The sequence below is a fragment of the Bactrocera dorsalis genome, chromosome 3, assembly GCF_023373825.1.
Source record: "Bactrocera dorsalis isolate Fly_Bdor chromosome 3, ASM2337382v1, whole genome shotgun sequence".
NCBI classification, from domain to species: domain Eukaryota; kingdom Metazoa; phylum Arthropoda; class Insecta; order Diptera; family Tephritidae; genus Bactrocera; species Bactrocera dorsalis.
In genome coordinates, this window is record NC_064305.1 from 50404743 (window position 1) to 50421987 (window position 17245).

The 17245-nt window shown below is 32.0% G+C and overlaps 1 protein-coding gene across 16 annotated transcripts in view; it reads left to right on the plus strand.

Annotated features, from left to right (window-relative positions):
• Positions 1-2244: 2244 nt before the first annotated feature.
• Positions 2245-17245, plus strand: part of LOC105233077 (PDZ and LIM domain protein Zasp) — a 56257-nt gene continuing 41256 nt past the window's right edge. For 2 of the 16 annotated variants that reach the window (XM_049452845.1, XM_049452855.1), the window contains exons 1-2: positions 2264-2386; positions 15922-16060. In XM_049452845.1, the coding sequence (XP_049308802.1) occupies positions 15950-16060 (111 nt within the window). In that variant the 5' untranslated portion in view covers positions 2264-2386; positions 15922-15949. Of the gene's footprint in view, positions 2387-3931; positions 4160-4439; positions 4583-4825; positions 5035-15921; positions 16061-17245 lie in introns of those variants that run through there. The other 14 variants (XM_049452848.1, XM_049452847.1, XM_049452842.1 and 11 more) reach the window with 13 other exon arrangements.

The window sequence follows — 17245 nt, forward strand, 5'->3', positions numbered from 1 at the left end:
AATTATATTTTCAATTCCCAGAAACAACATATTTACTCGTAAGTATCGTATATTTTTTCATTTAGAACTAAAAAAAATAAAAACTCAGAAAGAAAAGAAACAAAAATTTTATGTAAACATTTTTTTTTAATTTTAATTCTAAATGTTGATAATTAAAAAAACATAATAATTATTTTATACAAAAACACTTAAATTATACTGCAACTTCAAATTCCAGTTAAAAATTCCGTTATTTTAAGTTTTAATAGTTTTGGCCAAGAAAAGTGATGTTTCCGACCATAGTGCACTGGCACGATTAACAACATTATCAATTAAAAATGAAGTGACTCAAACCCTTAACATGAAAACAGTTGTATCTGTTTTTCCAAATTAAAGACACGAAAATAACGGGTGATTTTTTTGAGGTTAGGATTTTCATGCATTAGTATTTGACAGATCACGTGGGATTTCAGACATGGTGTCAAAGAGAAAGATGCTCAGTATGCTTTGACATTTCATCATGAATAGACTTACTAACGAGCAACGCTTGCAAATCATTGAATTTTATTACCAAAATCAGTGTTCGGTTCGAAATGTGTTTCGCGCTTTACGTCCGATTTATGGTCTACTCATTTCTGGTTGAATGGCTACGTAAATAAGCAAAATTGCCGCATTTGGGGTGAAGAGCAACCAGAAGCCGTTCAAGAACTGCCCATGCATCCCGAAAAATGCACTGTTTGGTGTGGTTTGTACGCTGGTGGAATCATTGGACCGTATTTTTTCAAAGATGCTGTTGGACGCAACGTTACTTTTTGTTGCCAAAAATGGAAGAACTGAACTTGGTTGACATGTGGTTTCAACAAGATGGCGCTACATGCCACACAGCTCGCGATTCTATGGCCATTTTGAGGGAAAACTTCGGACAACAATTCATCTCAAGAAATGGACCCGTAAGTTGGCCACCAAGATCATGCGATTTAACGCCTTTAGACTATTTTTTGTGGGGCTACGTCAAGTCTAAAGTCTACAGAAATAAGCCAGCAACTATTCCAGCTTTGGAAGACAACATTTCCGAAGAAATTCGGGCTATTCCGGCCGAAATGCTCGAAAAAGTTGCCCAAAATTGGACTTTCCGAATGGACCACCTAAGACGCAGCCGCGGTCAACATTTAAATGAAATTATCTTCGAAAAGTAAATGTCATGAACCAATCTAACGTTTCAAATAAAGAACCGATGAGATTTTGCAAATTTTATGCGTTTTTTTTTAAAAAAAAGTTATCAAGCTCTTAAAAAATCACCCTTTAGTTTAATAATTAACTTTTTTGTTTAGATTATGTTAAATCTTTGGAATATTTGTGTTTTTTTAACATAAAATTACTAAAATAATTTACAAAATTATAAATTTTATTGTTAAAGCAAAATAGGCTTATAAGGGGCGGAGAATGTGGCATATGCCTAGAGAGGTAGGTAAATTGTTACAAGTACATAAGTATGTATATATGTAAGTATGTATATCTTACAATCTTCGAACTTTGTGGGATGCTTTTGCCTCCCATCAATAACCGTAGTGTTTAAAGAGTTTTCATTACTTTATTTCAAAGGGTAATATTTTTTTTGCTTAGCCATTTTGTTTCAATTTTAATAATAACTTACCACGAATTTTAGTTGGAATTATTTTGTTGTTCAAGAACAATAAATTTTCGCTGTCAGTACAATTTATGATTGAACGTCTTTTTTTGAGTAATCACATTATACGAGTACGTATGTATATTTGGCTATAAGAATAATGTTGTTGGTGGAATGAAACATCATATTATCAATTAATTTGATTACTTTTTTCATAAATGTTTAAAATTACTCTTTTGTTTAAAAAAAACCTAAAGTTTGTGCGATCTTTACCACAAATTCATTAGAAAAAAATTTGATTTCCAATCAAATTAGGAATTTACTTACCATAATTTAGAAATTTTTAAATTCTTAAAGGCCTTCTGCAGATTAAGCGCTTGGAGTTGTGGTGTCTGTTTGCAGAGAGTGTACATATACATTTGTATATAACAATTTATACAAAAATGTATACATATTATGTGTTTACATTATCTTGAAGTCAATGTTTATGGATGTGAAGGAGTTGAGAAAATAATAAAATGAATAAATATACATACATATACATATGTATGTATGTCTGTGTCGTATTGCTCTCTTCGGTAACTTTAGTAACTTGAACCGTTTAAGTTGATTGGAATGAACTATGCGATCATTTCGGCTGTTCGCCATTCGCTTCCACAGTGCTGTCGAGAGAAGTTTGTGTTCGCGCTTATTCGGTTATACAGTCGTATTGCATTTGATTATTCTCAGGTGGTTTTGTTTATTTTTACCAAAAGTGCGCCTTTTCATTTGTCTTAAGGTGTAAGTGAAAACGTTTTTAGATTTCATATTGCGAAAGAAGCATAATAAAACAGATTTGTTAACAGTTTTTTATTGTGTTTTGTATGATACTAATGATACTCAAAAGTCGCCAGACTTCTGTGAACGCAATTAACGCGAATAAAGTCAAACAAAAGACGAGAAAATAAACAAACTTTTTCGCTGTGTAAATAATATCGTTTCTTCGCTCACAAAATGAACCAGAGCCGCTTCATTTTGCATTTCTTATTTCCTACTTTTTGGTGGCAAAAAGAGATGTATTGAATGTGCGAAAAATCAGTTTAAAATTAAATCCAATTTAACCACTGTGCCCAATAATATAATGATATATGTATGTATGTATGTATATATCCATATGTATGTATGTAAAATCCTTACCTAAACGGACTCACTTTTAGTGCTTTTACATACATAAACTAGTGAATACAAATTAAAGTGCGTTCAGAATAACCAAATAAATTTTATATACACATAAATAAAAACAAGTATACTGCTGTCTAATAACAGCATTAATGGATCCACAAAGCTATGCGTATAAAAAACGTTGACCTCAAAATGAGCGAGCACGAAAAATTAAAATAAACAGAAAATAATTCACAATTATGAGTTTTTCCATAATCCACACATTTCAGTTAAGCCCAAGAAACCTAAACAGCTTTCTTAACCATTTTGGACTTATAAAGTCAGAGAAAAGGACAAAAGTCATTGCATCAATTATGTTAATTTTTGACGCCAAACTGATGGATTTGGTCTAATCTCGATTATTTACTAACATGTTTTTTCATAAGTATGTACTTATGTATATCAAATACATGAATAATTCTATATCTACCGCGTTTAGTTTTGGCTATAACGATCAACTCCTAGGTGAAGTAAACAATTACACACTACATTTTAAAATCCGTTCTTCTAAAAAATGAGCAGTAATCTCTCTAGCGTGTTGTAGTTAATTGAGAAACTTGTACTCAAAATGCTTTTAAACTTTTGTAAAACAATAAATAAATCTAGTTTTTCGATGATTTTGTCATCACGACAGTTCCTTTTTACGGGCTTCCCTGTGCCCGTTATTATTTGCCTTAGTGATCTGATGCTTGCAATTTCCACAAATATGGGATGATATACTTGTAGTAATTAAGTTTTAACAGAAGTTATGTTGATTTTTGCCGCCGAAACATTTGTAAAATTCGCAAAATTTTAAGACATTTATATACACATATACAATATTCCACTCTCTTTTTAAAAAACTTGCTCTTAGATATATGTATGTACATATACATACATACATATGTATATGATTATGTATGTGTTGTTGTTGTAAGAATATGCATATGAATGTTACTGACCACTTGATGCATAATGTGAACTGAAAACGAATGACAGCCAAAATATTGCTTTTTTTATAAATGTAAGTAAATATTATATGTACTTACATATATAGTATACATATGTATGCATGATACATACAATTATTATGTATACATGAAGGCGTTTAGACTATATGTATGTGGATATAAATATGCATGTTGGATTTTAAAAATGAAAGAATTCGAAAAGGTGAAGTTTTTAAACGGCACGTTAACTGCTTCGGAAGAGATACACTGTTAGGGAGAAGCGAGAAGTGTTCGCAGTTCCGCTGAGTTTTCGCGATTCTCTTTTGCATTGGATTTTATGGTCTCCCATATGCTCAAACAGGTCGCTGTCAGGGAGTGCACCAAATGTGCAATACAATATCCAAGAATATTCGCTAATACATATGTAAGTATACAAACATACATGCATATAAATACATACATAAATATGCATAAGATATAGAGATCTACATACATATACATATACATATATATATACTTATGTACATATATATAACGAAACATTACTATAACGTAAAGAACGCTTATTGGTTCCGAGGTACAAATAAATTCACAAATGAGCAAAAGCAACAGGGAGAACGGTGTGAAAAATGCAACGATTACCGCGAGAAACGCGCAATGTGTTTTTGAGACTTTTCACAGTGTTTTTCATAAATTTTCTTTAGTTGAGAGAAAATCGTCGCCTAGACAACATCGTCTTCTATGTTCGAAATCGTCTTCTGATCAAGTCGAATTGACTGAATATAGATAACAATAAAACTATTTGGGACTAAACGAAAATATCTAGCTAAAGGATAAAAACGAAAAAGTGCGTAAACGAAAGTTATCAGTGTATTATACATTTTTGAGAACAAATCAAAATTTATCTTTATAAATTTAAGTATAAAAATTTGATTTTCAATTAGTGCATGTGCCTTGTGGAAATAAGTGTTGCCTTGAAAAAATTTAATGATTAATATTCATAAATATTAAATTAATGAAAAGCAAATAATTATATATGATTTTATACAAGAAAAAAGAAAGTAATAATAATATTTAACGGAATTTTCAGCCGAATATTCAGCAAAGAGTGTGCCAAAAATTTGCAACAAAGCAATAGCATTAAAATTAGATTAATAGAGGCAGCAGCGATATTGTTTAACAAATTGTCCTAGTATCTGTGGCACATTAGAGCATAGAATCTCTGAATCTTTAAATTCTGATAAATTAAAAATATATAGAGCCGCAATAGAACAGCGGATACATCGAAAACTTTTCAAGGTGAGTTTATTTTTAGAAATTCGAAATAGCTGCGCAGAAGATTTGTTTTCGAAATATGGCTGCTATTCATATTTCATTTTGAAGATTATTTGACAGAGGCAACTTTTTGGTATATACATACATACATATGTATGTATGCATGTGCAAACATGTAGGTATTAGATAACATGTAATATATATTATATCTATGTACATACATTTATACCTCTCCGCAGATACATAAGTATGTACATATATGTATGTATATTAGAGTGGGTTGACAGATTAACACGGCGCTAAGAAAATGAAAAAACCGCGTATGCAGAAAATATTCAACGGATCATTCAAAACACATTTCCTTAAGGAAATATGAATCTAAAACAGTTCAGAGCCATGCATTTTTTAGGTGAGGTTTAATTTTGCGGGATTATAAAAATTTCTTCGTCGGTTTTTGAGATGTCTACATACGTGCATTTTTACATTCTATTGATCATTTGCCAGAATCATTTACTCAGTTATGTATGTATATTATTTTCCGGTTGCCTGCCTTTAATTAAAGAGCTAAGAGTATTACATATGTACATATATACGCTTTTAAAGTTGGTCCCGTATTCCAAAAATATTTTCCATTTTATGAATTACTATCCTTTTCCTCGGCTTCGCTCACATTGAACCCCTTGAATAAATATCATATATTATTAACAATACTACTTACATTGTATGTACGTGAATAGTATACCGCGATGATCATCTTCATGGTATCATCATATCTAACGATTTTTTTTTTTCAATTTTGAAGGATATTTTACAAAACTTAATTCATCGAATGTACATACATATGTACATACATATGTACATACATATGTAATTGCAAAATCGACGACGACACGTCTTTGCGTGCTGCCGTTTGAAAGTTCTGAGGGTACACAAGGAGAAATATCTTTTTATTTTTATGTATAAGACAAATTTGAATTCAAATCAAAACTCGAAGAGACAAAAGTCGTTTAATGGCAGATATTCATACATACATATGTATGCAATAGTTGTCTGATTTTTTTATTTTCACTGTCATTGTTAAGTATGTACTGAAGAACAATTCTGCAAAATTAAGGACAGGCAACCGGAAAATAAAATAACTAAATAATCGGTTGTATTGAAGATGCATATATGATATAGTTGTTCGATCTGGGCGATTTCGACACCATTGTATTAAAACTCTTTCAAACACCTAAAAAAATTATGAAGACATTTTTACAATACCGAAATTAAACTTCCCTCAAAAAATACCTGACTTGAACCCGCGTTTACACCTTTGCCTAGGAGAGGGCAAAGTCCTTCAGAATGGTCTATAGAAGTTTTCCCTCATTCGCGATTAAAAAAATCGACCCGCTCCAGTGTATATTTATAAAAATTCTCATGTACATATTACATGCATATAATGCTTATTATGCGTTATAGACATTATACGTATGTATATTGTCGCGCTGAAAGAAAAAATTCGGAAGGTGTTTTGAATATTTAGCGCGTATACATATGTACATATACATATGTATAGTAAAGTGTCGAATCGAACAAACCACACCAGCTGTTAAAATAGAATGAAATTTTGCGATAACGATCCCTGGAGAAATATCTATGTACATACCTACATACATATATTCGCGTCATATGTACATACATACATATACCATTTGAGAAACCCCTTATGCCTGAGACTGATTAAACGCGCACTATAAAAATTATAATTTAATTCAAATCTTAAACTGTTAATCCCATAAATAAATACTTTGCGTTAATCAAATTTTGTATTGTCATTTTTGTGGTTTTGTGGTTAAACCTGTAGAGAGCTGAAGAGAGCAGCGGTCAAAGAGAATTGGCAAATTGAAAACGACTAATAACAGCTCGGCTAGGACTTACTAGTACTAGTAGAGTATTTAATGACGTACCATAAAATATTTAAATTTTTGAAACAGAAAAGGAGGAGATCTACATACATATGTTTATTTAATTGATGATTTAAGTTGACTTAAATAAGATCATTACGAATATTTATTTTAGAATTTCTCAGAGCTTAACTGCAAATATCATATACACATAACATATTCCAATTAATATCAGTTCATAATGTAATGGAAACACATTGTATATGAATGTTTACAAAATAATTCTCTTTCAAACCGAAAAGTGAAAATTTTAAACAGAACTTAACTAGGTATATGGGAATGTTCGTATTTTTCTCCCCATTTTTTCTGATGATGCAATATCAATGTGTGTCGTGCCAGTTTGGCGGTTAGTTGGTACAAATCAGCAAAAATACCGTAGAAATTTTATTGATGCGCAAGCGAAATGAAAAGATAGAACAGTTTTCAGCATACAAATATACTCGCATTTGTTCAAGCACCTAGATACATATTTACATACATATGTATATACATGTGAATACATACTTATCTATTCCATATATATATGCACATATGCATTTGTGAAGAAAGATTACGCTAAAGAACGACGAAAGCTTTTAAAGCTGACTACTATGTTTACATTATATACATACATATGCATTTATATATACAAACATGCATGTTTATACATAAGTAACAATCTGTGTGCATGATTACGACGCTTTTCGTTTGCGACTACACTGCCGCATGAAAGTGAACGCTACAACCATTGGTTTGACACTGTGTTGGCTTTGGAACCCCTGCAATATCTTTATGTACTTAAGTATATTGTATGTATGACTATGTAATGTACATAGGATTATCAGCATGCATATGTTACCATTATGTTATGTACTATTACGTTAAAGCTAGAGTTAGTTAAGAATTTGTGAATTGAATTGTAGAGAATTGTAAAAATCTTCTCCTTTCGAACTTATAAATACATATAATATTTATAGGATTAAATATGTTAAAAGAGAAGTATTTTGCTTTGATCAAAACAAGAGGTTGCCCGACAAATACATGTTTTAATGTCAGATCCACGATCCTAAAAAAGATTGAACGAAACTAATTCTCAATAACCCTGTAAGTAGCTTCGTTTAGCTCCAAATAATAAATCTTAGTCAACCAAACTTGCTGAGAATGAATTCTTTCTGCATTTCCTGAGACCGTGTGAAAATAGGTGTATAAGTGCTTGAAGGAACCTCTATTGGGTGTTCGGTTCGCTAGAAGGCATATTTTCACCCATATAATACATACATATATAGAGTTTTAAATAAATCTTCTAGTAATAATTTGGATATAATTAAATATTTAAAATCAGATGCAGTTCAGGAATATTAAATACATTAACAATATACTTACATAAGTATATAAGTCAAAACAAACTACTTGTATTAATTTAACCAGAAACAAAAATAAATTTAAACAAGTAAGAAAGGGCTAAGCACGTAAGTTTTATACTCTTGCAACTTGCAAAAATCAAAGCCAGGGAAATACTTTAAGGTGTAAAACCAATCATCTAGAGTAAAGTCTGCCGGATGTTCCAAAATCCTGATACCTAGGTACTTGAACAGTTTTTATCGGACTTAAACAATTTTTGCTCATAAGGTGGCATACACTAAAGAAATTATTCGTGTAAAGCTTTATCCCGTTATATTAATTGCTTCCTGATTTTTGTACTAGAAACTGAAAGAATCAAGTGAAATTTAAAATTTTGCTATATGGGAAGTAGGCGTGGTTGTTATTCGATTTCGCCCATTTTCACGCTACGACCATCTTGGTGATAAAATTTAATGGCTCTGGCGTTTTTTGTTATTGAGTTATCGCGCTTTTAATAGTTTTTAACTGAAGCGTTATATGCGGAGTGAGCGGGGTTATCCACCGGTTTCATCCTTTTTCACACTATCGGTAGAAGTTCTTATAAGATTTGTACTCAGCAAATTTGTTAACTGTTAACTGTTTTAAGATATACATATGTACATTAAACTTGTTAGAGGGCGGAGCTACGCCGACTTTTTCAATTTTTTTTCACAGATGCCTTTTGCTACTGCTATCCTCTGTTCTAAATTTTATACGTTTTCGGTTAATGTCAATTTGTGGGCGTGGCAGTGGTCCAATTACGCCCATCTTGGAACTTGAATTTTATTTTGTACTAAGAAACCTACATACCAAGTTGCAACAAGACATCTCAACTTTTACTCAAGTTGCAGCTTGCACGGACAGACGGACATACAGACAGTCAACCGGATTTGAACTTTTCTCGTCATCCTGATCATTTATACTTATATACATATATATAACCCTATATATTCTCGCTTATTTTTAGGTGATACGTATAACCGTTTGGTGAACAAAACTGTCATACTCTGCAGCAACTGGTTGCAAGAGTATAAAAATTGCCTTTTCATAATCAAAGAGAGTTGACTAATAAAAACATTCTTATAGTTATAAATTTTAAAACATTATTCGGGAACACACTATAGCAGGCTTGCCTTTTAGAGGTAATTGGACAATTTAGTAGTAAAAACTTTGAGGCAACCCATACCGAATGTCAATTTTTTGCGTATGTATGTATGTGCTGGTGATAAATTTTGTATTTTATAATTGTAGGTTTGTACTATGCTTAACACTTTGCAAAGTACCTCTATTTGTTGTGATTGAGGAGCCATTTTAAGCGGTGTAGGAACATTGTACAAGAGCCAGAGTCTACCTACTTTAGCAGTATGCTTCGGATCGTTATTTGTTTTTAAGCAAAACCTCGAAGATAAGCCAGGATTCTATGTCCTTTGCTTCAAATCCTTTTTTAACGTGTTCCGTTATCCCCACTTATTTTTTGTCGTTTAAAGAAATTCAAGTTGACCGCAATGCAACCCCACTCACTTTGCCAACAACATTTGTTTTATATTTATCGACCTATCATGCCGAAATTACAAAATTTTCTCCTTTCATCAAAAAAAGTGCCTTGAAGGTTTGCCATACAACGATTTACCTTTAACATTGGTCTAAACCCCATATTACTACTAAAATGATATCTGATTTTCTGGTTGAGTTTTTTTCCGAAATATGTATGAAATTAATAGCTCCTTTGATTGATTTTAATAACTAATATGTTATTACGTACTTACATACATACATATGTATATTGTATGTACATACATACATATGTACGATACATATGCAATATAATTATTTTTTAAGTGAACACATGACGACGCTGGTAAAAACCTCCGCAATTTGACAGTACATATGTATGCATGTACGCTTACACTTTCCTATTTTGAAACACTGAACTCGGACATAAAGTTGAGTATCTCCACATTACAAGCACTTTCAGGCTTACATATGTACATTATGCGTCACAGTATGCTTGACTAACTCCACATTTCTTTCCAAAGAAATAAAACCATATCTTTACTATGCGCGTACATACTTATGTATGTATGTATGCATGTTCGCAAGTATGCATATAATCGAATTTTGGATACGAGCTGGTTTTTTGTATATTCATAATATTTCGTTTCTCGAAAATAAATGTATTAATCATGGTCAACCGAACGATCGCCACTTTGTCGATGAGTCACAAGTAAAAATGTGGCTTCAGTGGGTATTCATTGATAAGAAGAGGAATGAATCACTCAGAGTACGACTGTAAATATTTACGTAAGTTTATACCTACCCCACATTTAAATCAACTAGTTATGAAACTGGTATTTTTGCAATGTTTTGTCGTACGGAATGTTAATTGTCAAATTTCAGTTAGAAATACACCAGTTTAATAATACATACTTCTAATACAGCTGAACATTTTAAAATCTCACAATTAGCGAGGCTCAAAAGCGGGAACATATTTTCAGGTGTTGGTGAAACCTGTTATTAAAAAATTGTATATATACTTGGTATCGTATTAATTTATTACTATAGGTCATGTTCACCGATCAAGGAAAAAGAAAAATAAAACGTTACCGTACAGTTAGTTCATATGTTTTTATAGTGCTTCGGAGATATACATATGTACATACATATATGTATATTAACCTTATCAGGGAGCGGCGAATAGCCAAGTAAGAAAGTGAACTAGTTATTTACCAACCTCTTGGAGTGAATATGACAAAATTTCTGGAACTTATTTGGTGACTGAGTTATAACATTTTGCGTTTGTTGTCACAAAATCGTTAATAGTTAGGCCTGATTCACCGTCTATGCGTTTCTAAACTCTTCAGTTCACATCACCATTCTATATCAAGGTTTAGGTGGTACAGATTACCGTTAAAAGTACAAAACTTTTATAATTTACACAACGTTTTTTATCATTAGGAGAACACAAGTCAACATCGCTTGCACTCTCATAATATTATAGACATTCTAATATTATGAGAGGTATAGTTATATTTCAAGTTCAATTTGAAGACATCTTTCCGCGTTCCGCAATGAGATTTGTTTTCGAATGTACGCAGTCAGAGGTGTCCCAAATTGTTCATGTAGGTTGGTTTTTAATTGTTATTTTGTGTTTCTAATGTAAGTGGGTGCACATACATATGTACAAGTATATACATACATTGAAATGTACATTTGCATGTATGTATGTATGTATATATGTACATATAAATAAATAGATTTATATGTATGTGTGCATATAAAAACTTACAGCACTTACAAATAACAGAGATACCTACATACATAAGTATGTATTGCGAAGATTGATTTCGATTGGTATTGAAGTGTTAATGCCAAATTGGACAGTCAGATGCAGATAGACAGATTGAGAGGCAAAGCCAAATCTGAGATACGGGCACTCACTAAGTTGAGGAAAGTTATTGCGCAGCATCCAATTTAATTTTGCAATTAGACCTTGTGACCCACTAACAACTGCGAATGCCTCGAGCAAAGCACGGTAGCATGCTCAAATAAGTTTGGCATTTTGGTGATTTTGTTTACCACAGGTATAGAAATCGTTAAGCAGATGACAAATTTTCATAGGGTTTTGACAACAATACCACTAGTTTTAAAGATCAGCTTAAAATTAATTATCAGCATAGTGATTTCTGTGTACCTTATTATTTTTACTAAAAAAATAGACCCTCCATTCATGTTGTTATGTGTAGGAAAATTAACGGAATATAAAAATAAATAGTTGCTATTTAAGATACTAAAAAAAAGATAAAACGGATATAAATAACAGAACCAAGAAGCGTCTGGCTTTCTGCGAGGTTAGATAGATAGATGAAATGAACTTCTATATAACAAAACATTTCAGTTTTCAAAACACTAGGGGTATTCTCTTGCTCTTGCAAGATTGCAGATTGCAAAAATACTACACCGAAATATACAAGGGCACGAGAGCACCCATTGCAGAATCTAGTGATATATGAGCGACTGATTCAGTCAATTTATTGTAAATGACTATTGTGCATGACTATTGTGAATTGGCGCACCTTCTGCATACATTTTTAACAAAAAAAAACTGTAAAAAAACTTTATAATTTAAATAGAAATTTTGAAATCTATTTAAAACTTACCTTTCTCAACAATTTAACGACGTAATATGTCTTTATGTAAAATGACAACTACAACAGGGTTGCAATTTTATTTTTGCGTGACATTGCATGCTAATATACACGGATTTTGGTCTAACATATTTCACAGCCCTTGCAAATATTTTTCTGCGTGTGTTTGTTGTTGTGCCGTTGTAAATTTGCAATGCTTGCACCGTGCACCGGGTTTTGCAAGAGCAAGAGAATACCCCTACTTACTAGAGATGAGCGATATGGTGATTTTTCGATATCTGTGATTTCAGTGATTGCTATTTTTAAATCACTGTGATTTTATATTGTTGTTGTAGCGGTAGATTCTGCCAATTTGACACTGTTTGGCCGAATAAAAGTCCTGATATGTTCCACTTACGTAGACCCGACTGTCGTGGGAACGACGAAAACATTTTGTCGTTATTGGCGGCAAATTCTCTTTTGGCTCCTGTAACTCGAGTCAAGTTTTTCCGTCTTTCTTTTCACTACATTTTCGCAAATGTTGGAGCGGTTCGGCTACCTGACACTTAGACCGTATAGCATAGTTCATTTGTATGTTGGTATGATGGTTTCACACATTTCTTAGAAGGAATTACCATTAGTGTGGTGATAATTTGTTTGTTTAGAATACCCGCTTTTAATATTTTCAAGATCTAATAATTAACGAGAGTTTCCTGTTCTTTGGGAAAATATTAAAACCCCGTAATTTTTTTATTCCATCATTTTTTCTGAAATTAATTCTTGTTTTCATCACAAAATGCTTTCATATTTGGTTTTAACAATAAGTAAAATTAAAACTTTAATTAAAACAAATTAATATATTCCATAATTCCATTTTGCTTACATTTCATCTACCACTTCAAACATCTGCTATACTTCACTTCTTTTCCTTGATACATTTCCTGCCATTATTAAAAATTATAAGAGCGTTACACTCAAAACTTCAAACCGCTATGGCGAAAAATAGCATATACGATATATATTTATGTACAATACCCTGAAGAAAGTTGTTACTTTTCTGCTATTTGCTATTGTGATCGCAATTCACAGGTTCGAACTGCGATCACAGTTTCGAACTGCGATCACTGTTCACAGGTTCGAACTGCGATCACAGTTTCGAACTTCGATCGCAATTCACAGTTTCGAACTGCGATCGCTGTTCACAGGTTCGAACTGCGATCACAGTTTCGAACTGCGATCGCAATCGCAGTTCATAGAAGCGAACTGCTATTTATAAAATGTGATCGCAGTTGCGATTTGCGATTTTTCAATCACAGTGAAAAAATCACCGGTAGTGAAATATCGCTCATCACTACTACTTACATGTTTTAAATAACCCAAATGTGAACATTACTTCTTTTCCTGAGCTAATAACAGAAAAGTAAAAGAGCTAATTACCCTGAACAGGGTACATTAAGTTTGTCACGAAGTTCGTAACAAAGCGTATACATATATAAATGATCAGTATGTTGAGCTGAGTCGATTTAGCCATGTCCGTCTGTCTGTCCGTCTGTCTGTATATGTACATATATACGAACTAGTCCCTCAGTTTTTAAGATATCGTTTTGAAATTTTGCAAATGTCATTTTCTCTTCAAGAAGCTGCTTATTTGTCGGAACTGTCGATATCGGACCACTATAACATTTAGCTGCCATACAAACTGAACGATCGGAATAAAGTTCTTGTATGGAAAACGTTTGCATTTGACAAGATATATTCACAAAATTCGGTACAGATTACTTTCTAAGGCAACAATGTAATTTCCGAAAAAATTGTTCAGATCGGATTACTACAGCATACAACTTCCATATAAACTGAACACATAGTTACTAAAAGATATGCACCTGTGAAGGGCATATTAGCTTCGGAGCAGCCGAAGTTAACGTTTTTTCTTGTTTTGATATCTAAAATTGTACTTAATTTGGAGTATACCACATGTTTTTTGCATTCATAGCCATCCGTGCACGTAAAATCCACTAAAAAATCTTATCTCAAAAGCAAGGCGCATAGCTTCACGTTCTAGTACATAGTTTACAAAACAACTGTTATATGAGGAGTGTGCGGGGTTAATATACTATATAATGCGATTTTACCTATTTGCACCCTGTCTTAAGTAGAAATATGTACGTTAAATGCAGAGTAGTTATAGTTCTTTATAAGTTTTAGATTAATTATATTTGGTAGTTGTAGCAATAGTCCAATTCTGCCTATCTACAATACCTTCCTTTTAATTCCAACTTTTATACATACATACAAACATATATACATGAAAAAATTAATGTTGTATTTTGAAACAAAAAATAAATAAATAAAGTGTTCGGAATGTTACGGATAATAATATTCCACTTTATTTTTTTTTGACCTCACTGATTTCTTTACTATCAGAAAAAAAATGTTTAAAGTGCCCAATTTTAAATAATTTAAAACAAATAATAATAAAATTAATTATAATTAATATGTATGTATGTATGTTTGTATGTGTATCAAAAAAAATATTTATTAGCTTTCTTGGGTTAAAATGCTTGGATTGATTTATTGCATCCGGCGTGGCTTTAAGTCATTCTGATCAATCAAATGTTATCAATTTTAGAAACTAAATGGTTTTGGATAATTATATTTTATATAATTTGATGAAACTATAAAACTTCCCGTCGACCAATATCTTAGCGATATTAAAGTCGTATGGCACAAAATGACATGCAGCTGGACAACAATGAAATCTAAATAATGTTTTGAGTTTGTATTTGTATTTTTTACAAATATTTTAAAAATATTGAACTATAATAATAAATTTATTATTTTCTTATAAACAGTTAGCTGAATACTTTATATCTGAAAGAAATCAGTTAGCCAAATGTTAAGCATTTTTGTATTTTGATTTTAAACGACACCGACTACAATAAATTTTATTGAATCTGATATACCTACATACATATGTAAAATTGAGAACAAAGTGAGTTTGGAAATATGAATAGAGAACATATGAGTGTTCAGTTTTCCCTAATAGGTGTAACGACAAAACCAAGAAAAAATGTGAAATAAAATTTGCTATGTTTTGGCTACCAACTAAAATTACTCAGTGGGCATAAAAAACTAAAATGACTTGCATGCCATGCTGCTTCTTGCTCGCCAGAGTGATTGGAGAATACTACTAATGAAACATTCAAATTCTTTTGGGTTGAATAAACTTTGAAGGCTCAAGACTCAAGGGCGTACAATAATGTATACTTGCTTTATTTATTTCTCGTGGGTGAACAGAATTTATTATTACCATTATTTTTTAATATTTCTCAACGATTTCAAGGCTCTTTCATTTCACGTTGGCATTATTTTATTTTCGAAAAATTTGTCGGTGAATATTTTTGATTTGTTTTAGTATTTATTTCTCCATTGTATTAATTTTTAAGTTCATGAACAAAATTTCCATTTCTTTGTCATTATAGACAAAACTGCAAGGAAAGAGGAAGGAAAATGGCTCAACCCCAGTTACTGCAAATCAAATTGTCCCGTTTCGACGCTCAACCCTGGGGCTTTCGATTGCAAGGTGGCGTTGATTTTGCCACACCACTGGTCGTGCAGAAGGTTCGTACAAAAAACGTTTGGTTATGTAATTACTTATAATACTCCACGATTTGTACACTTACGTACAAATATAATATTAATGTAGATGTATTAGTACGTTTATTTCTATATTTATTTTTTTGAACATTTTGGCGTATATTTAAATAATATTTTTTTTTTGCCGTCGAGATGGAGGTCGCAGCGAAGACGTAATAGAGTAATTTTGCGCACGTCTCGCTTACGGCTCTTATTAATAGTCTTGACCGCCGATTCGCTGGACCGGCTGTATATACATACATACATATGTACATGTACATCTACATTTATAAATCAAATGCGGCTGTTTCAATTTTTTCAAAAATATGTTTCATTTTAGCGAGATATTTCGCTTTTAGTATTCGCAAACTATGAATATCGCGTGTATATATATTTTAAGACAGATATGTCCGTCTATATACTTAAACAAATGTGTTTATTTGACAGAATTCAAGATGTAACTTTTATGTTGTTTACTGCCAGGATCTCTTTTAAGGAAGGAACAGCGCAGACCGAATCTGAATAAATATCATTTGATAAAACTCCTTTTACGTCATATGTAAAATATACCAAAATACTATACAAACAGTTTCTTCAAGCAGAATTTTGAGTATTTGAACCAATACATAATAACGCATTTCACGTTAAAGCGAGGCTATTATGTGTACTACACATTCATATAATACTATATGTATGTTATATCAAACTTTACAACGCGATAGGCAGTGTCGGGCCAATTCGAGTATCAAACAATACACATTTAAGCGTCATGAATGAATGAGCCTCGGCAAAATGAAAATTAAACTGAACTGCAGCCCTTTTTATATAAGATAAGTTGTTAATTTGGACTTATTTGCTGATAAAAAGTCCCATATTTTAAAGTTTACGTAATACCCCTAATGTCGACCACAACATTTCGTTTTTAGTGCTCCTCTATTACACCAGTCCTCACAGTTTCATTAATCGTCAGCATAAACATTTGTTCGTAGGAATTATTAAAATTTAATTTTAGTTTTCATGGCGTACATAATACCAAATATACAATACTTAATACTTGCAAAAATTACTGGTTGGTTGGGAGTTCGATTGCTTAGTGACGATATTAAGAATTTTCACTTATCTTATATTCTTTATACTATGTTGTATCTATATTCCATCATTTACATCTTC